The sequence below is a fragment of the Myxine glutinosa genome, chromosome 12, assembly GCF_964187855.1.
Source record: "Myxine glutinosa chromosome 12, kmMyxGlut1.1, whole genome shotgun sequence".
NCBI lineage: Eukaryota > Metazoa > Chordata > Myxini > Myxiniformes > Myxinidae > Myxine > Myxine glutinosa.
Genome location: NC_136272.1, coordinates 34,597,281 through 34,620,995, shown reverse-complemented (window position 1 = coordinate 34,620,995; position 23,715 = coordinate 34,597,281). Strand labels below are relative to the sequence as shown.

At 47.6% G+C, this 23,715-nt stretch overlaps 1 protein-coding gene across 5 annotated transcripts in view; it reads left to right on the top strand.

Annotated features, from left to right (window-relative positions):
• LOC137437967 (TBC1 domain family member 9) overlaps window positions 1-23,715 on the top strand; it is a 105,145-nt gene that overhangs the window by 71,353 nt on the left and 10,077 nt on the right. For 2 of the 5 annotated variants that reach the window (XM_068132767.2, XM_068132766.2), the window contains exons 14-17: window positions 13,021-13,119; window positions 16,015-16,086; window positions 18,641-18,887; window positions 19,233-19,298. In XM_068132767.2, the coding sequence (XP_067988868.2) occupies window positions 13,021-13,119; window positions 16,015-16,086; window positions 18,641-18,887; window positions 19,233-19,298 (484 nt within the window). The remainder of the gene's footprint in view (window positions 1-13,020; window positions 13,120-16,014; window positions 16,087-18,640; window positions 18,888-19,232; window positions 19,299-23,715) is intronic. The other 3 variants (XM_078766725.1, XM_068132768.2, XM_068132769.2) reach the window with 2 other exon arrangements.

Here is a 23,715-nt window from a genome sequence, read left to right as displayed (position 1 = left end):
TGTCCACAAATATGAACCGATTCTGATCAAACTTGACATGCAGCATCCTTACCCCAAGGACCAGGTTGGTATTACATTTCAGCCCGATCCGTTGAAAAATGGTGGACGTAGGCGACCATTTTGTTTTTGGTCATGAAAACGACGTTAACACTCTAGCGTCCACAAATATTAACAGATTTTGATCAAACTTAGAATGTTTAACCCTTACCACACAAGGTAGGTTGCTATTGCATTCCAACCCGATCCGGCACAAAATGGCCACCATAGGCCGCCATATTGTTTTCAGCTCCGAAACGACGTTAAGACTTTAACGTCCACAAATATTTATGGATTTTGATCAAACTTGGTGTGTGAGACTCTGACCACACAAGGTAGGTTGCTGTCGCATGTCAACCCGATCTGTCACAAAATGGCCGCCATAGGCCGGCATATTTTTTCAGCTCTGAAACGACGTTAATAATCTAGCGTCCACATATATTGACGAATTTTCATCAAACTTGGCATGTGAGACCCGACCTACTTTAAAGTTGTCCAGTCAGTTCAGTTGAGTTCTGCTTCCCTGGAAGCTCTAGTTATAATTAAAATGGTTTATTTTAAAGTCAATATGGGCGATGAGGACATACAAAACGCTATAAATAGGATTGAATGAACCAAGCAGTCGACAGAAACAAATAGGGATGGTAGGACACACAAATTTATGCACAAAATAACTAAATATAACCCCGCTAATGGCACTAAAATAACAGATTCTCACAATGAAAAACAGAGGGCAAGCGAGGACGTCATCAAGGCATGAACTGGTTTTGACAGCAGGACGACTATGGTTGTGGCTGCAGTACAGCTTGGGGAGCAAAGGCAAATGGGCACGATGGCGATGCAGGGCGGTGTCCCCCTGACTTTCATCACAGCCCTTTCATGGTGAGTGATGGAAGCAGAGAGTGCACATTCACTTGCAAGAGTTTTTTGTTTTTGTTTTCCCCTGGGACAGCACAAGGCTGGTTCCCATTGACTGCTCCCCAGGACAGGGCTGGTACTGCCCACAGCTGGTCTCCATTGGCCACTCCACTGGGTGGGGCGGCTCTTTCCCACAGCGTCCGTCCTGCCCCTCCCCCACCCTCCACCCCAAATCCAAGACCACCTCCTCCACCTCCCCCCCCCCCCCCCTCCTTCCCCACCTCATGCAGCACACGAGGCCACTTATCTTGTGTTATTTTGCAAGGCAACAGCTGAATTGCCATTCCTGCTCTGTGGTGCTTTCTAAACGTCCATTAGCATCCTGTAAGCGCATTTATGCCTTTCTGTGGCCACCATTTCTCCATCTGGACTCACCTGCTTACAGGAGTTTTTACACAACACAACCTTACTCTATGCTACCTTAAGGCTTACACACGCCGCCGCCTCAGCATGCGTTTTACGATATGACTTGCTTCTAGATGAATAGCTAATACATGGTGTAAACCTGTCCTGTTCCTGTTCCTCTTCTCTACCCTGTTCCTGTAAAAAAAAAAAAAGTCCCTGTTCTCTACTGTTGTGCTTGTGTGCTTCCTCTCTCTCCCCATCTTGTCTCCCCCTCCCGTTATTGTTTAATGTGTCCGTTTATGTTTTTTGTGTTTTATGTGCTAATATCGGAATACGGAATCGAAAGGCCCGCTCCCGTTGTTTGTGGCCGTGGCCTTGTTTGCCGGTGGCCTTGTGGTCTTGGTGGCCTTGTGGCCTTGTTTGCCGCTGTGGTCTTGATTAGCGGCTGCAGTCGTTTGCCGCTGCGTTTGCCGCTGCGTTTGCCGCTGCGTTTGCCGCTGCGTTTGCCGCTGCGTTTGCCGCTTTGCCTCCTCGACCTTGGCCTCGTACTCGTCCCTTCGCTCCTGCCTGGCATGGCTCTGAAGTACTCCGCCGCAAGGCTTCTTCTGCTCAATACCCGCTCCACCCCATCATGCATCTCTGCCATCAAATCAAATGGACTCCTCCGACGACCCAGGTACATTCACCGTGGCTCCGGTCGCAAGTTTGTTTATTTGCAATCAGGTCACTCCATCCCCGTCCTCTGGTCGGCTCAGCGCACTCTCACTCTTCGTCCCAGCGCACCTGGTCACAGCAACCCACACGATCGCACCTCTTGCCTACGAACCCTGGCTAAATCACCTGAATTCATCCCTGCTGTTCAAAACAACATCAAGCTCACCCTGTTCAACACCCGGTCCCTCAACAATAAATGCCTCATCCTGAACGAATACATCCTGGATAACAAACTGGACTTTCTCTGTCTCACCGAAACCTGGCAACAACCTCTGGACTACTACACACTCAACCTCACCACACCCAATGGATATTCCTACGTCAATAAACCACGCTCGGAGGGCCGAGGTGGTGGAATTGCCGTTATCCACCGTCAAGACATCAAGACCAACCTCATCTCCATCTCATCTGCTCCATCATTTGAACACCTGGCTTTAAAACTCTCTGGTCACACGCAGTCAGTCATGGCTGTCGTCTACCGCCCTCCCAAACCACACCCATCATTCCTGTCTGACTTCTCCTACTTTCTGACCCAGCTATGTTCCCTCTCCCCCTCAATCCTCCTCCTTGGTGATTTCAATATCCACATGGACTCCACTGACTCCACAATAACCACTGACTTCACTGATTTACTCACCTGCTTTAACCTCACTCAACATGTCGACTTTCCTACCCATATCCGTGGTCACATTTTGGACCTTGTCTGCTCCACTGGATTAAATTTGCACCATCTCTATGGCTCCGACCTCACCCTCTCTGACCACTTAGCCATCACTCTGACCATCAACATCCCCGCCCCAACACCAAGGCATTATCGCACAATCAACTTCCGTAAGCTAAACGCTCTTTCACCTACCTCATTCTCATCCACCCTCTCTGAAAAAATGTCCACTTCTCCCTTCATTGACCTCCACACCCCTTCCGACCTCACTGACTACTACAACCACACTCTCTCCTCCTGCCTTGACCAGCTTGCGCCTGTAAAAACCAAAACAGTTTCTTTCACCCATTCTGCTCCCTGGTTTACCCCTGAACTCCACCTGATGAAAACTCGTGCTCGCCAACTTGAAAGACTCCGCAATAAAACGGGTCTCACAGTTCACTCCCAAGCCTACAAGGACCACATACAACACTACAAAGATGCCCTCTCCCGCGCCCGCTCTGCCTACTACTCTCAAATTATCCACTCTGGCTCCGGAAACCCAAAAGCACTCTTCTCGACAATAAACAAACTCCTCCGCCCCCTGAACACCACCACCCAGTCATTCACAGTAGACAACTGCATCTCCTTCCTCTCTTTCTTCCAACGCAAAATTGACAACATCTACAACAGCTTGACCACCGCCGCACCCGCTCCCCCTCCAACCACCTGCCCCCCCTTGTCCTGCCATCCCCTGTCTCGGTTCTCCCCAATCTCTCCTACTGACCTCTCTGAACTCCTCATAGGAATGAAAACTGCCACCTGCACTCTTGACCCCATCCCCTCCAGCTTTGTCAAAGCCTCCCTCCCTGCTCTCTCTCCACTTATCATTGCAACAATAAACTCCTCCCTGTCTACAGGCATCGTCCCACCTTCCCTCAAAATTGCTGCTGTTACCCCCATTCTATAAAAACCTGGTCTAAACCCTGACACCCTAAACAACTTCAGACCCATCTCCAACCTACCCTTTCTGTCAAAAGTTTTGGAACGCGCTGTAGCCACTCAACTCAAACATCATCTCTCTGCCAATAACTTGTATGAAACATTCCAATCCGGATTCCGCTCCAACCACAGTACTGAAACTGCTCTCCTCAAAATCACCAACGACCTTCTCCTCTCCTCTGACGCTGGCAACCTCAACATTCTCGTCCTCCTCGACCTCAGCGCTGCCTTTGACACCATCGATCACACTATCCTCCTCACCCGACTTGAATCCACCTTTAACGTCACCGGCACTGCCCTCTCTTGGATTAAATCATACCTCTCTGACAGATGCCAGTTCATCTCCATCAATAACTGCAAATCCCCCACTGCTCCCCTCCCCCAAGGTGTCCCCCAAGGTTCAGTTCTTGGCCCCCTCCTCTTCATCCTTTACCTGTCCCCGCTCGGTCACTTAATCCGCCGTCATGGTCTCCAATTCCACTGCTTCGCCGATGACATCCAGCTTTTCATCTCCACCAAGTCCGTCTCCACCGACACCCACTCTATCCTGACAAACTGCATCACTGAAATAAAATCCTGGCTTCAAATCAACTTCCTCAAGCTTAACTGTGATAAATCTGAAATAATCATTATTGGCCCAAAAACGCTCACAAAATCCACCCATAACTTTGCCCTCAACATCGACGGTATCCCAGTATCCACCTCCCCTCACATCCGGAATCTTGGCGTCATCTTTGACCAAACCCTTTCCTTCGACAAATACACTAAACAGATCACAAAGTCAGCCTTCTTTCACCTGAAAAACATTGCCCGTCTCCGCTCATCCCTCTCCTCCACGGCTGCAGAAACTCTCATCCACGCCTTCATCACCTCCCGTCTGGACTACTGCAATAGCCTCCTCTATGGTTCACCCTCAAAAATCACCAATAAACTCCAATACATTCAGAACTCCGCTGCCCGTCTACTCACTCATTCCCGGACCCGTGACCACATCACCCCCGTCCTTTACAAGCTTCACTGGCTCCCCATCCCCCAGAGAATCCAGTACAAAATCCTCCTCTTGACATACAAAGCCCTCCATAACCTGGCCCCATCCTACCTGGCTGACCTCCTCTCCAGACACACTCCCACCCGCAACCTCCGCTCTGCTGGTACCAACCTCCTGACCCCCTCCATCCGGACCAAATTCAGATCCTGGGGGGACAGGGCCTTCTCCATCGCTGCTCCCACCCTCTGGAACTCACTACCTCACACCATCAGAGACTCCTCCTCACTCACCACATTCAAAACATCACTAAAGACCCACCTGTTCAACGCTGCATTCAACATTCAACCCACAGCATTTAACCCCTGACTATCTCTTCTCCTTCTCCCTCCTTTTGCTTTAAATATTTCCCTATTGATTCTTGTCTTGTCTTTTTGATTCTTGTCTTATATATATGCCGTATATCGCTGCTGTTTGTTTTCTTGATTCTTGTCTTTTTGCAATTGTTGTTTTCATGTATTGTTATGCATTATGTTTTCCACTCTGTCAAAGCGCCTTTGGGCTTCTGGAAAAGCGCTATACAAAATAAATGAATTATTATTATTATTATAATATGTGTTTAATGTGTCAGCTCTTAAACGAGCCTCGATCTTGCATCCAAAAAAACAACAAAAAAAACAACCTAAACTGCTCGATCACACAGTCCATACAGTATTAACACAATCTAGCTAGGGATCTCCCCTGCCCCCTTCCACGTAGCAGTTTGTATGTATGTATGTGTGCTGAAAAATTGTTTGGGGTGACCTTTGTATGTATATTGTTGCGAATATGGAATTTGGCCTCCATATCCGCTTGTAAATATTCCCCTATTTTCTCCGATACTCCCCAACTCTCCCTTACCCCATTCCCTAGTCCCATTGTCTGTAAACAACACCCATTAGAGCCGATCTTCCCCTTCATCCCCCCATTAAATGTCGTGCCCAGGTCCCCCGCACCACACGTAGACAATTATAGGACATCTTGCTAGTTATTCTTAATCTATGTCAGTTAAGGACTTGTTTCCATTAATTATGACTCTTCGTTGCACCAGAATGTGATGATATGGCACCAGTAGGAGTTTAGGACCTTCCCATACCTCCCCGCATCTCTTCCCATCATCTCAAGCTCCAACAACAACCACAACAACAGCGGCTTTGCGTCCTCACTCCGGCTCGGTTGGCCGCCATTGAACATGTGCTCGACGGGGTTACCCAGAAGGGGGCTCCCTGTCGGCCCCTCGTCAAGGGCGGAGCCGGTAACCCCCGCACCCAATGAGAAGCCATGGGCCGATGCCATATGGGGCGGAGCTAACGAGCGAGGGCGTGACTCCCCGCCGGATATACGCGGCCCCGCGCCGGACGTGACGTTAGAGATGCGCCCCGAGCTTGGAAGGACAAGACGCCACCCTCACGAGCGCTGAGCGACCTCCCCGGCATCTCCACCAAAGTCGCGACCCACGAGCGCTGAGCGACCTCCCCGCATCTGCTGGACACCACCGTACGTGATTCTGTCCCTGAGCCAGGTGCACCTGAGCCATCGACTGCCGCTTTCCTGGCCATCAAACCCCGTGTGAGTGAGCCTTGTCCCGTTTATCTGTGGTCTGTCTAGGGTTAATATAAGAGTGTGTTTAAGTGCCCACCTTCCTATGTTTCCCTCTTGTCCCTGTAATCTAACCTTTTTCCGTACGAATATACTTGAGAACTGAACCCCTGGTGTCGTATTGTGTCATTATAACCCAGCCGGGTGTCTTCTCTTTCCAATTGAGCCAGCATAGCGCGGCTTCGTCGACGTTCGAGTACAATCGGGTAACTTGTACGGATACGGCGGCCATCCCGCTCGGCCCACCATACCATCAAAGTCGTATCTGTAACAATTGGTTGTCAGGAGGTGGGATTCGAACCTGGGACTAAATTTGTTAGGCCCAAATTTTGGAACACCAATTGTACTATTAGAGTAACAATTGGTGTCGGGAGTGAGATTCGAGGCCCGACCAAATTTTGAAGAAAAAAAAAAAAACGAATAGAGGAAAAAAAAAATTTGGTCAAAATTTGGAGCGGCCGAAATTTGTTTTGTTTTACGAAACTCGAATTTTGCAAGTCGCGCTATGGCGGATCAAGACGGCTGGGGTCCGGTAGGGGAGAGTGAGGTAGGGTCGATCCAGGACCAAAATGAGGGACAGGAGGAGAGCGAAGCAGTGAGGGCGGCAGGTTCGCAAAATAGCGCCGTCACGCACGAAGAAGCGGGCGCGCAAAATGGCGCCTCGCTGATCACCGCGCCAGCGACCGTGGCAGCGCCCCCGATGGATTGGGGCCTTTTTTTCATACAAATGAAGGCCCTTATGGCCCAGAATAGCGAGAAAATGAGGGAGGAAACGAGGGCTGATAATGAGCGGTTGGGAAACCGGATGGATGCTCAGGGTGAGCGATTGGAAAACCAAATGGGGGTAATGAGGGACGAAGCGAGGGCTCGGAGTGAGCAATTGGGGGTAATGAGGGACGAAGCGAGGGGTACCAGTGAGAAGTTAGACAATAATTTTGAGGAGTTAGACAAGAAAATTGAGAAGTTAGACAATAATTTTGAGGAGTTAGACAACGGGATAAAAGAAGTAAAGAATGGGTTAACGGGGGTAGAAAACAGAATGGCCGCTCAAGAGAATCAAATGGAAGGGATGCAAAAAGGGTTAGAGGGGTTAGAAAACAGTATGGAAGGCAAATTGAGGGACATGAGGGACCAAGCGGAAAGGGAAGTTAAACAAATGGAGCAGCAGATAGAGGGGGTCAGAATGGGGGTAGAAACCAAACTGGATGCTCACAGGGAGGAAATGGAGCAGATGAGGGTGGCATCTGGGCAGGAGATGCAAGTGATGGGAGAGGAGATCAGAAGAGGAGTGAGTGAGGAGGTCGGAGGAGTGCGCGAGGAGGTGAGGCACTGTAAGGAGCACATGGAGAAAGAGGTGAGAAAGGGGACTGTAAAGTTACAAGGGGGCATAGAGGACCTGACGCAGGAGGTGGAGCAGCTGACGGTGGGACAGACGGAGTTAGTGGAGCAGGTTCAAAGGAACACTGCGGTATTAGGAGGGTTGAAAGCGACACAAAACGACATAAAAAACGACTTGATAGCGACAAAGAGGGAATGTCAGATGGTACGTGAGGGACTGACAACGAGGTTGGACGAGGTGATAGAGGTAATGGAGACGAAGGACCGGCAGGTGAGGACGCACCTGGAAACGGTCAAGGTAGCCTTAGAGGATGAGCTTGAGGAGACGTACCGGGGAATAAAAGAGGTGAAGCACAAATTAGAAGAAGTGGAAGAAGGGATGAGCGAAATTAAGAAGCGACGGAGAGGGGATAAGAAAGAGATCAAAGAGGAGATAAAAGAATTGGTCCAAAGTCTGTGTTTGGATCGTGATGATGTGCTCATTAACCGGATGAGGGATTCGCAGGTGATGGAGGAGAAGCGAAGAGGAAGAGGACCCGGTGTAAGTGGTGACCAATATGGTCGTGCGTATGATGCGCCAGGGGATTTAATAAGCTTGGGGGTCGAGATGGACCCGGGTGTTCGTGAGAGGCCACTGGTGAAGTGTGCGAAAGGTCTGGTGTGCGAAAAAGGAGGTGTGCGAGAATGTCCGACCATGGGGTGTGTGAGGAAAAAGTGCACGCCGAGGAGTGAGTGTGCCGTCAGGAGTGAGCCGGTCGAAGCGCGTGTGCGAGGGGGTACATGGAAGCGCGGTGTGGTGAGTGTTACGGAGGAAGTAACGAGAGAGTGTACACCTGTGGTGAGTGTTACAGAGGGTGTAACGGGAGAGTGTGCGCAAGAAAGGTGTGTGACGGACAGGTGCATGAGGAAAGAGTGTGCTGTCAAGAGTAAGGGTGAGTGCGCTGTCAGGAATGGAGGGGAGAGTAGTGAGAGTGACATGGAGCGTGAGTTAGTTGTGACAGGTGAGCGAGGATGTACACCTGGGATGGAAGGATGCACACCTGGAATGGTAGAGCGTGAGTGGGAATGCACGCTGGAGTTGGTGGTGAGGCACGTGGTTGGGTGTGCGAATGAGAGCACACCTGTGATTGTCACAGAGGAGGTGACCGAGGAGGGGGCGCGAAGAGGTGTATTGGTGAGGTGTGCTACCAACGAGTGTGTGCCAAAGTGTTCGGTGGTCAGGTGTGTGACCAAGGCTGTGAGTGGAATGAGGGTACCTGGGTGTGTAAGGAAAGGTACGAGGAGCATGGGCACGGCTGGAGGTGTGAGCAAGGAACGGGCTGCGGGGTGTAAGCGTCCAGGTGAAGCATCGACGTTAGACGGGGTAGAGTGTAGAACGACTTATAGCCGAATCGGGCCCTCGGTGCGTGCTGGGCCTCGCTTTGAACGGCCGCGTCCGTGCTCCACTAGGCGGAGCTGGCAGCCCGATAGAAAGGGTCGTCATGGCGACCACTTTTTGGTGAGACGTGCCGGCAGGTCGAGATCGGGACATTGGATGGCTCCACGCCGAGGTGATGCGTGGGATCTCGGCACGGGTAAGCCCCCGTCCCTGCACCGAGTGCCGGACGCATCCAGCCGCTGGCACAAAACAACCAGCATCCATTGCTTGGCTTTACGAAGCCGGGCTTTGGACAGGGATTGGCGCACCGAGAGGTATTAGTGAGTCGACTGGGTGATGAGGTTAGTGTTTTGGACCCAAAAATTAGAGAAAAACAAAATTTGATGATTGGCAAGGGATTGGCAGTAGTGATTGGCAGATGATGGGCAGTGATTGGCAAATTTTTAATTTGTTGAAATTTGACGTGCAAAATTGGTAGTGAGAGACCCCCGATGTGGTGGGATGGCAAATCCACCATCCTTCCCATGGTGGGGGCAAAGGAGCAATAGTTTATGGGGTGTATGGCAGTGAAAACTAGCCCGGGTGGGTTAGGTTATATTGATAGGGATCTAGCGAAGATTGACATTAGGTAACGTTAAGTTTAGTTAGTGACTGATACCTGTAGTGGGGACGCAGGTAGATTAGTATGGATGATAATGACGAGGGAGCGCAATAGTTTAAAGGGACGACTGGGAAGCGCAAGTTTCAGAAGGGAGTAGTTAGCTGAGATGATGCCGTGTTTGTGAGAATTGAACAGGTGTGATTGCACAGGTGTGCAACTGGACAGGTGTGTGGAGCAGTGTATGAGTAGTGAGTGTGTGGATCAGCGCGAATGCGCTTGGGGAGAGAAGGGTGCAGGTGGCACCAGGTGTGAGAGCACAGGTGTGCAGGTACAGGTGTGTGGAGAGAGTTGGAGTGAGTGGTACGGAGTGGTGTGCATGGTGCGAAGGTGTGGATGGGGGAAGAGTGGACCCCTTTCACGAGCACCCGGGGCGGGTAGTGTAAGTGTTAGGTAGAGGGTGCAGGTAAATTGTGGTTGGATATTGGCATTTGTGGTGCGGTTGCAGAATGGTGTTGTGAATGGGTGCATTAGTGTTGTGGAAATGGCTGGGCGTGTAGCCTGTTAGTGTGTGTAGTTGGTTGGGCACTCCACCACTGTGAGGATGTCGGCCAGGTGAGGCCGCAGGTGGGCTCTGGGAGCCGGTAGTTGTGAGTGGGTGCCTGAGGATCCCGGGTGTGGATCGGGCAGCCCAGTGCCAGAGAGGGCACGGAGTGGGGAGAGAGCCAGAGGGCCTTCCCCTGGTAGTTAGGTTAGGGTAAGGAGCAGGTAAGCTCGGAGGCAACTGCAGCGGTGGAGGTGTGCAGGTGGGTAGACCCACTGGGAGAGGTACACGTCGCAGCCCAGAAATTGTACGAGGGCACCGGGAGATGAATCGGGGGAGTGAGACCCCAAATTGAAGAGCACCACAGTTTGGCCAATGGGAATTGGTTTTTAGAACCCATAGTGTAAGAGGGCCAATGGTTTGGCCGGAGAGAGACCCCGGGTAGTGTAAAGTTGTTAAAGTCATTTAGGAGATAGTTAGGATTGATGAACCTGTCGCACCATACGCAGCCACTTACCTGTGGTGATGATGATGACTCCACACCTGTGTTTTCTTTGTTTGTGTTGCAGAAATGAGAATTGCTGTTGGATTTGTGAGACGCATCACGACGTGGATGAGACATTGGGGTGATTCCATCTCTCCCTCCCTAGGAGGGACTGATGATGAATTGGTGATGGCAAATTTTGATGTTGAGTTGAAAATGGCAAATTTGATTGGTTAGGAGGGAGAGAAGACGAATTTGGTATATGGGAGGAACGGGGAAGACAGTAGGGATGTTTGTTGATTTGTAAAGTAGATGTTTATGGGTAGTATTGTGTTTTGTGGATGCAGTAAGGGGTAAGGGAGGGGCCATGTAGGTTACCTGGTGGGGGGGGGGCGTACGATAGGAACGTACCTGTCTCACCTGGTTCCCATGTGCCCCCAGTGTGCATCACCTTACATTGCGTGCACTTTTGCGCCCTTACCACCTTACTCACTTGTTTCTTCTTTTGTCTCCCACCTCCGAGGATCTGGCTTTGGGGTAGAGAGAGAGGAGAGAGAGGTGCTGGCTGCGCAGTTGTGGGCCTGCACTTTCGCTGTTCGCTGCCTGGATCGGTACACCATATGGACCGCAATGTTTGTGGCCACCCACAATGGACCGCAGTTCGTTTGCGGCCAAGCACCACCCGGGGATGGACCTATGGGTCAACGTGGCACCTATGCCATACAGGTGAACCACTTTTAGTTACCACCAAGTGCACCACAAGAAGAGCAAGAGACACCTGCAGGGTTAGGGGTTGTTGAAGTTATTTTTATTCCAATGAACAATGGTGACTGCACCGATTGGTGGTGGGGTGGTGCTGTTGATGCTCGGGAAAGGGTGCTCTGCACGTTATTAAAGGCCGTCGGCCACAGAGCACTCGTGGGTTGGTGTATCGATGTTGGCAAGCGCGCTCTCTCTATGCATAACATCTGCATGTGTTCCTCCAAAGACAGGTCCTGGATCGTAGTGTAAATATCAGCGTAGTCTTGTAAATAATGCTCCCTACCGGCTGTATGTTTAGTTTGAGAATTCTTTCCGGATTCGGTTATCCTGTGGGTGTGTTTCTGAGAGGAGAAGGGTGCAACGTCGCAGGGGGACATATTTACTCATTTGTGAATATCTATAAAACTGTCGCACTCAGGGTAGAGTTAATAGTAGAGGGAACTACATTGCGTGCCACACTAAAGTAGGTAAAAATTTATCGGGTCGGGACGCCCCGAGGGTAGAGAAGGGTGCAATGTTGCGAATATGGAATTTGGCCTCCATATCCGCTTGTAAATATTCCCCTATTTTCTCCGATACTCCCCAACTCTCCCTTACCCCATTCCCTAGTCCCATTGTCTGTAAACAACACCCATTAGAGCCGATCTTCCCCTTCATCCCCCCATTAAATGTCGTGCCCAGGTCCCCCGCACCACACGTAGACAATTATAGGACATCTTGCTAGTTATTCTTAATCTATGTCAGTTAAGGACTTGTTTCCATTAATTATGACTCTTCGTTGCACCAGAATGTGATGATATGGCACCAGTAGGAGTTTAGGACCTTCCCATACCTCCCCGCATCTCTTCCCATCATCTCAAGCTCCAACAACAACCACAACAACAGCGGCTTTGCGTCCTCACTCCGGCTCGGTTGGCCGCCATTGAACATGTGCTCGACGGGGTTACCCAGAAGGGGGCTCCCTGTCGGCCCCTCGTCAAGGGCGGAGCCGGTAACCCCCGCACCCAATGAGAAGCCATGGGCCGATGCCATATGGGGCGGAGCTAACGAGCGAGGGCGTGACTCCCCGCCGGATATACGCGGCCCCGCGCCGGACGTGACGTTAGAGATGCGCCCCGAGCTTGGAAGGACAAGACGCCACCCTCACGAGCGCTGAGCGACCTCCCCGGCATCTCCACCAAAGTCGCGACCCACGAGCGCTGAGCGACCTCCCCGCATCTGCTGGACACCACCGTACGTGATTCTGTCCCTGAGCCAGGTGCACCTGAGCCATCGACTGCCGCTTTCCTGGCCATCAAACCCCGTGTGAGTGAGCCTTGTCCCGTTTATCTGTGGTCTGTCTAGGGTTAATATAAGAGTGTGTTTAAGTGCCCACCTTCCTATGTTTCCCTCTTGTCCCTGTAATCTAACCTTTTTCCGTACGAATATACTTGAGAACTGAACCCCTGGTGTCGTATTGTGTCATTATAACCCAGCCGGGTGTCTTCTCTTTCCAATTGAGCCAGCATAGCGCGGCTTCGTCGACGTTCGAGTACAATCGGGTAACTTGTACGGATACGGCGGCCATCCCGCTCGGCCCACCATACCATCAAAGTCGTATCTGTAACAATATATATAACGTGTTTTCTCCTCTTCCAGAAGTTCAGCAGTGTGACATTTGCAATAATTGAGCGGATGCGACGAAAAAAGCGCTTGGAAGTTGTGCAGTCTCTCGAAGACGCGACAAAACGCAATGTGGTAAGTTTCATTTCTCGACGCTCATTACTTCCACTTGTTTAACCTTTTAATTGGTCATTTTTCAGCAAGTATCACATGTTGCACAAATTTTAATTTGCACATTAAGATGTCAAAGTACGGTAAGTTTGCATTCGATGTTTGTTGTTTTCCTATTTACTTGTGTTTCTAGTCCTGCCATTTGCCAATTACTGGCTGGAATTCTCTTGGCACTTTGTGAAGATGCAAAAATGATATACTCTGGCATTTGCCCTGACTGCAAAATCTTGCTTTGGTAGTTTTGTTTAGCACTCTGGAACTGTTTTGTGGGCATTTATACATTTATTAATGTCAAAATGTGTCTGGTTCCTTGTGATGTGTTTGTTTACCACCTGCTTGCTTGTGATGTGAGAGCAGCCAGACTTTGTGCTTCGGCTTCATCGCAGGAGATTCCATAGAATATTAGAGATGGCTGTGGTGCTGGTGCCTGCTTTTATGGGAGAATAAAACTCCATTGAGCTATTGACAAAAGCCATATAAACAGTGCAGTTGTGAATTTTCAAGAAATCAATTAGGAAGGAATGAGGATGACCAGTCTGCAACTGGCTTTGGATTCCAGCTTTGCTATATCGGTGTCCCAGGGAGAGGTCATGGCTGATGGTGAGATCTCGAAGTTCAGGAGATTGAACTTCTTTCAGCGGCTTACCATATAAATTTACGATGTTAAACCTACCATTTCCAGGTCAGCATAGAGTGATGATGATGCTGCTGTCTGCCTAGAAATGTGATGCGGGCATGGTATAACAGTGTGGAATCGTCTGCAAAAAGGCAGAAAGGGATTTTCAGAGCATTGGAGAGGTATGCAGGTGAGGGACATGCAGGTGAGGGACAAGATTTGGTCCAGCACATTGCCTTGGGCACTTCAGCATCAATGAGGAGAGGAGTGGGTTTCATTGATAGGAATGCATTGACAGCTTACTTGGAGGAATCAGAAATCCAGGAATCAAGGTGGTCTTGTATGCCACAGGCAGAGAGCTTCGATATGATTGTGAAAGTAAGATGCCAAACTGTGTTGAATGCCTGTGATGTTTCCAGGGGAAAAGACCTTCAACCATTGATGAAAGAGGAGCAACAGCATGGCCAGTGTTGATTGACCAAGACAGAATCCAAACTGATGGTCAAATTGAGGTTGTTTGAAAACAGGAAAGACTTGACATCAGTAGCAAACATGGATTTCATGACTTTGCTTTTAATTGGAAGGAAGGTTATTGGTCTGTAATTGAGAAAAAAAAAATCCGTTTTTTCACCCCTTTTATGGAGGGAAGTGATGTTTGCTGACCTCCTGGCAGACCGGAGCTGGCGAAAGGCCAGGCAGAGTAGAGCAGACAGGAGAATGGCCTACAGCTGGACTGTCAAAGCAAGGCAGAACGTTTTTTTGACCTTCTCGGGTAAGTGCATAATATCCAGTAGACAGTGGGTAGGAAGGAGTAAGATGGGGACAGGACAGGGCAGGAGAAGTTGGGTGCACACCATATTTGGAGGCAAATAGAGTTGAGACATTCTGCCTTCTCTTGGGCACAAGTCTGCAGAGGTGCTGTTTCAGTTGAGGGAGGGGATGGAGGACGAATATATGCCAGAGACCGACTTGACACCATGTCAAGTCATGCACCATGACTTTGCAGAAGGAGAATGGTTGGAGTTAATCCTCGAGATTTCCAACATTATGTTTTCCAGCTTGCCTCAGAATGGACATACTTGTTGTGAGCCTTATGGAATGAACGAAAGCTTTCCTCAGTCAGGAAAGCTTTCTATATGGAGAAAGGAAGCTGTTTGACTGCCACCGCCTTCCCACGACGGGATTCAGTCTACCATGGCCTAGAGGTAGAGGATGGGTAGGAAAGCCACGTGCAGGTTGGAATAAACCGTTGAATGAGAAAAAGTAGACTTTTGTGAAAGTATTCCATTGCGGAATCGGAATCCGTTGCTGTGGGGAGATTATAGCTAATCCTTTTGTGAGAGTACAGGTTGTGGATGAGATGAGCGGATAGAGTATGCAGTGGGGTCTGTGGTGCACACAAACGATAAAGAACAAGTCCAGGACGAAATGAGAAGAAAAATGAGGAAAAAACAAATCTCGAAAATTTAAAATAGATTTTTTTTTGTTTTGTTTATTTTTGAGAAGATTTGAGATGTAACAGAAAGGAGTGAGTAGAGGACACCCATGCGAGGAGAGAGAATACTTGTCAGGATTAAGGCACCGAGCACCTAGTCTTGTTTGGGCCTGGATAGACAAATCTCAAATTTGACGCGACATAACCAAGTAAGTACGGGTAAGACACGGAAACGTGTTTCTAAAACACAGGTAACAGATAGACAGTACAGATGAATGAATGAATGACCGTTTTAAGGCCATTTTTCCCCGCTAGAGTGGGGGTTAGCCTTGTGGGCCCCATGACAATCATGGTTCCCTGTTTGAGGCAATGTTTTTATGGCCGGATGCCCTTCCTGACGCCAACCCTTAGTCGCCTCTTACGATGCGCAGGGATACGGTGTACCTATTCTAAACCGGGGTACACATAGACAGTACAGATCTGCTCCGGAATTCTTAGTTTTTGAAGTGATCTTCACGAGGCAGGAAATTTTGATGCAAGATCAACGAGCCTTGTGTTTTGACCTCATTACAGGAGATTATAAATAATGCTGTGCTCAGATCCAAGATTTTTAAATAATCCGTTTTTTTTGGCTACACCGACTGTCAGTTGTGTTTTGCCAATGTTCCCCATAAATTCCAGTGTCATAGTGATGAAAAATGAAAGATTTGCGTTACTTCTTTTAATGTTCATCTGGAGTGCTCGGTAGTAGTTATGTATCCTCATGTACCACTACAATAACCATGTTTGAATACCTTCTGTTTTGCAGGTTAGAACCATAAGTGCAGATCACACACACTTTAGCACAAGTGAGCTTGAAGACCTTTTTCATCTATTCAAGGTATTTTTGTTTCCTTTGCATTTTAATATTTTCAGTATGTTTTCTCATGATGCCCAACAATGCTCTATCTATACAAGATTACATTTGTTTCCTTATACTTTGCTTCTTTTCAAAAAATAAACTTTTAAACTTGTATCTTGACTAAATGTAAAATACTGCATTTTTTGCTGCACAAGTCAATACTTTTTTTTCTCCTTTAGTCCATGCCTTGACATGACTTGTCTGTGGCTTCAGACATTGAATTGCATAAATAAATAAAAAATTTAAAGTGTGATATTTTCTGAAATAAATTGTATAATTGTTAATTTGAAACACACAACAGAAATCATTTCCTGGAATGTTTGCCACTTGGGTGAGCAATTAAATGTTAATCCACTCACTGACATATGCAAAATTATCCAATCGATAACGAGCACGCACTCACCAATTATGTTTCATCCATCCCTTTCAACCCCAATCATGTATATCTATCTTTACTACGTCATCTCAAAATGCCTCACGTTAAGTCATGCAAGTTGTCCTTCTAATTTGGAAGTTAAGTTCGCTGAGGAAAATGGTGGGAATATGGCTGCACACAGGAAATATGGTGTCAGTGAGGAATGTGGTTGGAACTGGCAAGATGTAATATGCAATGAGCCAGTGCTGATAATGATTCTATAGCTTGTTTTAAATACTGTACCTCTATAATCTATATGATAACAAATACCTGGTTTTGGCTTAGCGGTTAGGGTGCCGGCTTGGGATCCTAGGATCCTGGGTTCGAATCCCGGTCGATCGCTGAATTAACGCCAGGGGGGTTGAATCAGCCTGCCATCCTTCCGAGGTCGGCAAATTGAATACCAGTTCACTGGTAATTCCCTGTGTGTCGCAAGAGGCGACCAACAAGGTTGGTGGCAGGAAGGGCATCCAGCCATAAAACATTGCTTCAAAAATGGGACCATGGTGCCCGAAAAAGGCCAACCCCTACTCTGTGGGGAAAAATGGCCTCTAAAAGGTGGTTTTTTCTTTATATGATAATTGATAACAAATGTGTTAAAAATAAACATTTACATTCCAATTTTATTGGAAATATTGTCCCGCAAAGTAGTTCAAATATTATGTACAAAACAGCTCATCAATATTCATGATCCTGGAAGTACCATTGGCAAAGATGAATGTATTGTGAGTGTCAGGGAGGAATGAACACCTCTATTGTTCTGAATGACAGTTTTGCTAAAGACAGTTGTTGATCTAGCTTTGTCTTGTACTCTAAATAAGATCTAATCTACGAATGATCAAAATCGACCTATCTATAAATGGAGTCAAGAACTAGAACAGCACTCAGTGGAGCGCATACATCCTCCAGGCTGCACATTTTATGTTTTGTATCCACTGATAGGCCGGATATGCATCTGGACCTGAACCAAAATCGAATTGGCTTGTTCTCGTCACCTGCCTAAATCATCCACCAAGTTTTGTCATAATCTGTCCACAACTTTTTGAGATATATATTGTGCTACATATCGTTTTTGGCCCAATCACTTGATGGTGAAGAATCAATTAAAATTATAGGATCTGGATCTTCACCAAAATCGAATCAATTCGTCCTTGTCACACACGCACACACCCTGTCTGACACCAAATTTCGCCCGAATCCATCCACAACTTTTTGCGATATCCTGCTCAGACAGACTGACAAACATACAGGGGTGAAAACATAACCTCCATCCACCTTGGGTGGTGGAGGTAAAAATGGTGAATATTATCTAGTTCGACTTGTACTTTGCATCGACATATACACTGAAAGATACGGTACACAGAAATGCACAATACAGCTTCAAAGGAATAATTAAGATACAGATGACTCAAAAAACACATTTTATGACGAGAATGAAGATAAATTAATTCCTATTAATAAATGATTTTCTTTCTCTTTTCTTGGATTGCCTATATTGATTGGTGGCCTGTAATACCATAGCGTTCAGACCGGATATGGTAGACAAGACCAATTCTTGCAGCGAAATGCCCTGTTGCGTGATGACAAAATGCAGTAAGGGTTGTGGGCTAATTCCGGTCACAATTTCCGATAGTTTTCAGTCCTTGGATATTCAACCTTTCTTCAGAACACTGAATAATGAGGTTATGCGAATGGGAGGGATAGAAGACAACAAATGAGGTTATGCTAATGTTGAAGATAAAACGGGCTGGAATAACTTTTGTAATCCAGAATGATTATACTTTATCCAAGTGTTATACAAAGTATTAAAGACAGGGTCAAAGCTGTGTATCTTGCCAAAGGTGTAACAACCTCGTATTCATCGAATCAACCATTGTGATTTAGTAACCTGCATTTTTCCTGACTGTCTCATTATTTTTGGTAATGCTGTGGGGTGTAGGCCATGGTCTGAAATAAAACCCAAAGTCAAGAGGGATACTTTTGACTCGGTTTTGTTTCATCATCAAATAGCCTAATTGGGATATGACAACCAGTGAAAACTGCATTTAATGATGTTCAGTTTTTAATAATAATTTATTATGTTTTTGATACAAATTTCATGTCACCAACACCCACCAGGTGGAATATTTGCACAACACGTATTGGAGCAGCGAACAGGAAAAGAACAGCCTTTGTAGCCACAACCCAAACCTGTCCTACACGATGCAGTACCGCCTCGGGCGCACGCATTTTCAACGCCTCTTCCAACGCCTCTCACCCTGGCCTGATGGTCCACACGCTGCCTGCCTCACCGACAGGACCTTCCAGATTGCAAATCGGGATGGCTCTGGCTTGGTCAGCTTTCGTGATCTTATTGACGTGCTCGGTGAGGCCCGGAGATGTTGGAGCCATAAAGTCACGTTGCTTGTCCACATCTCAACATTGTCCATAACGTTTATTTTTTGGCTTTTCCTTCTTGTACTTTGTTGTTGTTGTTTAGATTAAAAGACATGATGGGAAATTTTTACATTTTGTTTAATTTTTTTTTTACTTGGAATAATATATTTTTTGTTTTTCATTTGAATCCCTTGAGAAATATTACAACTAACGCATTCGCTAACGGCATCCTACAAATGCTAACGAGCAAACAGTGCTGTTGGTGAATGATTGGCTCTCACTGAGATGACCTTTTTCATTTGTTAATTTATACTCGGTTTTGTTTTTTTTCAAGGGATATTGTACCGTGGGGATTTGACTGAACGTCTCAGAATGATTTACAAACTACACCTGGTACCCAGTAAGTGTTATACTCTCCACATTGTACTGGCAATGCAAGATAAACTGCTTGTCCTTTTCTAGCACTTGGTGTACAATGTTAAACCTTTTCATTCAGTAACCTCTTTTTGTAATCCTAGTGTTCTCAAACAGCCAGCAAACTTGTAAATAATATTGTTACGGATTCTCCTCGGGGTGAATGACAAGGGGACCTCTTGCAATCGACTTCCCTGATGGCGATCCTGAAGCCGCCGCCCCGCAGTTAACTCCGCAGTGCAGCGGATTGTTAAACAACCACAGACATTGTCTTAGACGCTTAATTTAGGTAGGGTCAAGCATCCAAATCCCGCTTTCCTTACCGGCAAATTAAACACCCAAGATAAGGAACTGTGCTTCCCAACGCGAAGCCACTTCCAGAATATGGCTGAGCTTTGCTGTAGGTTTACGCGTTGGTTTCTGACTACTTGTAACAAATCGGCTAGGGTGAACTCTGATTGCAGCACACTACATTTAACCAATGGAAATGGACAACTGGGCAGTTTGGAAGGGATTATTATTCACAAGGCATGCATTTACATGTCAAAGAAAACTCACACATGTAAAAGCCTTATCTAAGCACAGAAGCCCTTTTGGTAATCACTTAACATGAATAACTCAGGTGCCACTTCCATTTCTGGAAAATAAGATGGGCTATGATTACAAGATGCTATGAACACAAAACATATTCATCCCCCCCCCCCCCCCCCCCCCCCCCCCCCCCCCCCCCCCCATATAGAACATTCGATTCCTAGGTTTACCTGAACAAAACAATACGACATAACTATTCGATTGTTATATGTAATTTGCCATGTGACACCCCCACGGCTTCCAAAATCCATCACAATATATAGCTCATGATACAATGACAGCATCTCAACCTGGTTGTCTGTCTCCTCTCGGCTGTTCTTTTACAGATGAACCAGCAGATAGGCATAATGCTTGGGATATGCTACACTTAGTAGCTTAAATCGATCTATTTTTGAGGACCCTTTACAGGGAAGACCCATTTAAAATGCCGTATCACCATGCTTGCCAATTCGAGCTGTTGTTTTTTTGTTTTGTATGTAGTACACTGGTGTGACATTGGCACTTCACATTCCATATCTGGCACTTCATTGGCAGCAGTGCTCGATCGGCGGGGATGCCTCCACAGGCCACCCGTTCGGCATTGGTGCCTCCGTTTGTTCAGATAAATCTTAGCCTCAGGCTTCTTAGATAGTGTCCAGTTCTTCACGTCATGTTTTGGAGTAGGTTGATTGCTTTTCCTGCTTTTTTGTAAGGAAAAGTATTCATAACATAAATTAAGTCATTTACAATGCTTCTTCTTTCAATAGGTTATCATCCTCTCGACATGACACGATGACATTACCAAATCTTTTTAACATAAAATTTTGATCAATTGAGTTTCACTGAACATTTGTTGTTTTTTTTTTTGTTTGTTTTGTTTTGTATACAAGATCGAGGCTCGTGAAAGAGCGAACATTAATCACACAGAAAGACAAACCGACACATAAAACATATAACATCGGGAGCGGTAGACAAGATGGGGAGAGAGGAGGAAGGACACAAACACAACATTATTTTGAGAGCAGGGACCGAGAGACATGGAGACATCGAGAGATCTGTGAGAGGGAGAGGGAGAGGGCATTGGGGGAAGGGGGCATGGGAAGGGGGGGGGGGGGTGGGAGAGGTATAAAACATATGGACACTGCCAGGACTTCCAGGAAAGAAGTTGGAATTTCAAACAAGGTGGATCTGGGGTGAATTAGCGGGGGTAGAAAAGATCAAGGTTTTGGATGGGGAAGATAAGAGATGGTGTGTGAACAGCTGTTTAAAGACCTGGAGGGTCGAGTGGGATTGAAGGGAGTGAGGGAGTTTGTTCCAGAGGCGGGAGAAAAGAGGAATGGAAAGATGTTGAAGGTGAGCAGAGAGCCGAGATTTTGGCAGTTTAACCATCAGAGGGTTGCTGGCAGATCTTGTGCGACCCTGCAGGAATATTGAGGGACAGAGCACAGAGAGAGCTGGGGGTGCAAGGGCCGGAGAGGAGTCGGGTAGAAGACAGAAAGACCACCTACCTGCCTGCGGTGAGTGAGTGAAAGGCCCTCAGAGATTAGCTTCATCGCGGGAGATTCAAATAATTCTGAAAGCTTTGGTTTCGACAGCGTGAAGCCGAGCTAGGTGTGAGGCAGGAGCACCGGCCCATAGGAGAGAACAGTTTTCCATTGAGCTGCGGATGAAAGCCTTGTATGTGGTGAGGAGCTCAGGTGTGCCGAGGAAGGACTTCGCACGACGGAGGATGCCCAGTCGGCGACTGGCTTTGGAGGCCAGCTTGGAAATGTGGTTTTCCCAAGAAAGATCATGGCAGATAGTGAGACCCAAAAGCTTGAGCGACAGAACTTCTTGGAGAGGATTGTTGAGAAAGTAGATGGGAGGGTTGTCCAGTCGATCTTTTCGGAGAGACATAGTAAGAGTGTGAGATTTGTCAGGATTGAAAGACATGTTCCACTTGTTTGACCAGTCTGTGATTTTGTCCAAGTCTTCAGAGAGTGAGGAGGCTGCAGACTGCCGATCTGAGGGCAGAGGAATGGAGCGGCAGAGAGTGGAGTCATCAGCAAAGAGATAGAGAGGATTTTCCAGAGAGTCGGAGAGATCATTGATAAAGACCAGAAAAAGCACAGGGCCCAGAACACTGCCTTGAGGAACTCCAGCCTGAACAGGAAGGGGAGTTGAGAGAAATCCATTCAGGGCCACACGTTGACTACGACCAGAGAGGACGTCCGCAAGCCATGCATGGAGATTTCCATGGATACCATAGGAGGAGAGTTTGGTGAGCAGAGCTGGGTGCCAGACCGTATCGAAGGCACGTGATATGTCGAGGGAGACAGCTCTGATTTCCTGTTTGGCATTGAGGACCTCCATCCATTGTTGAGACAGCAGAAGCAGCATGTCCAGAGTAGAGTGACCTGGTCTGAAACCAAATTGATGATCAGAGATCAAGCCGTTGGAGAAGAGGAAAGATTTCATATCCGAAGCAATGATGGATTCCATTACTTTGCTGATAATTGGGAGCAGGCTGATTGGTCTGTAGTTGCAAGGATCTGTTTTTGCACCTTTTTTGTGCAAAGCGGTAATGTTTGCTGATTTCCAGGATGCTGGCAGATGACCTTGAGCAAAAGAGAGGGTGAAAAGGACAGAGAGAGGGTGAGATAGAGCAGCAGAGCAGGATTTTAGGACCCGTGGGCTGATGCCGTCTGGTCCAGTTGCAGAATCAGAGTCGAGGTTAGACAAAAACTCCTCCACCTTGTCAGGAGAGAAGGACACAGAGTCCAGGAGCAGTTGGGTTCGACTGGGAAGGGTGGGAACAGAGAGAGATGGGTTTGGGACACAAGATTTTGAGGCAAACACAGAGTTGAGGCATTCGGCTTTGTCATGTGCGATGTCAACTGTGTGGCCATTTGAGGTAAGGGAGGGGATGGAGGGGGAACAAACACCAGAAACGGATTTGACCAGACGCCACCAGGATTTGGAGGAAGGAGACAGGTTTGAGAGTTCATTCTTGAGTGTGGAGAGATGGTGCTTCCTGGCACTCCTGAGGGTAGACACACACTTGTTCCGAGCTTGGTGGAAGGAACTGAGATTGCCTTCATTTGGATTTGCCTTCCAGGAGGCAAAGGCAAGTTGTTTCAGGGCAACTGCCTCACCACAAGATTCAGTGTACCATGGACGGGAGGAAGGGTAAGACAACTGAAGACGAGATGGGATAAATCTGTGCATGAGAGAGAGCAGTTTGCTTTGGAAGAATTCCCAGGAAGAATTGATGTCAGAGGCAGTGGAGATGGGAGACCAATCCAGACGATTGATGGCTGCTTGAAGACCGTCCCAGTCGGCCTGAGTGAAATGCCAGACTCGTCGACACTGAGGAGGCTCTCTGAGAATGGCCAGAGAGATGTCCACTTTGACAAGCACATGATCAGAAGAACCGATTGGAGCAGAAGAAGAGCAGCAGACATTAGCAGGGAAGTTTGTCATAACCAAGTCTAGAAGAGAAGATACTCCATTGGCTGAGATCCGGGTCGGGAAATTGACAGATTGTGTCAATCCCAGTGAGTCACAGAAGTCCTTTGCTGAGGTGCCATGACTGGTGAGAGAGGAACCCACACCCAACCAGCTGGCATGATGACAGTTGAAGTCACCACATATGAGGAAGAGAGAGTTGGGATGAGTGGATAGAAGTTGGTCCATGTTGTCAGACAGTGAAATGTAAATGGAGTCATCACTGTTTGGAGGACGGTACAGAACACATATGAACAAAAGGTGGGAGCGGAGAGGAAGCCGTAGCCAGAGGTACTCCTGGGGGTGAGGAGGAGAGAGGGCAGTGCAAGGAGAGTGAGGAAGAGAGT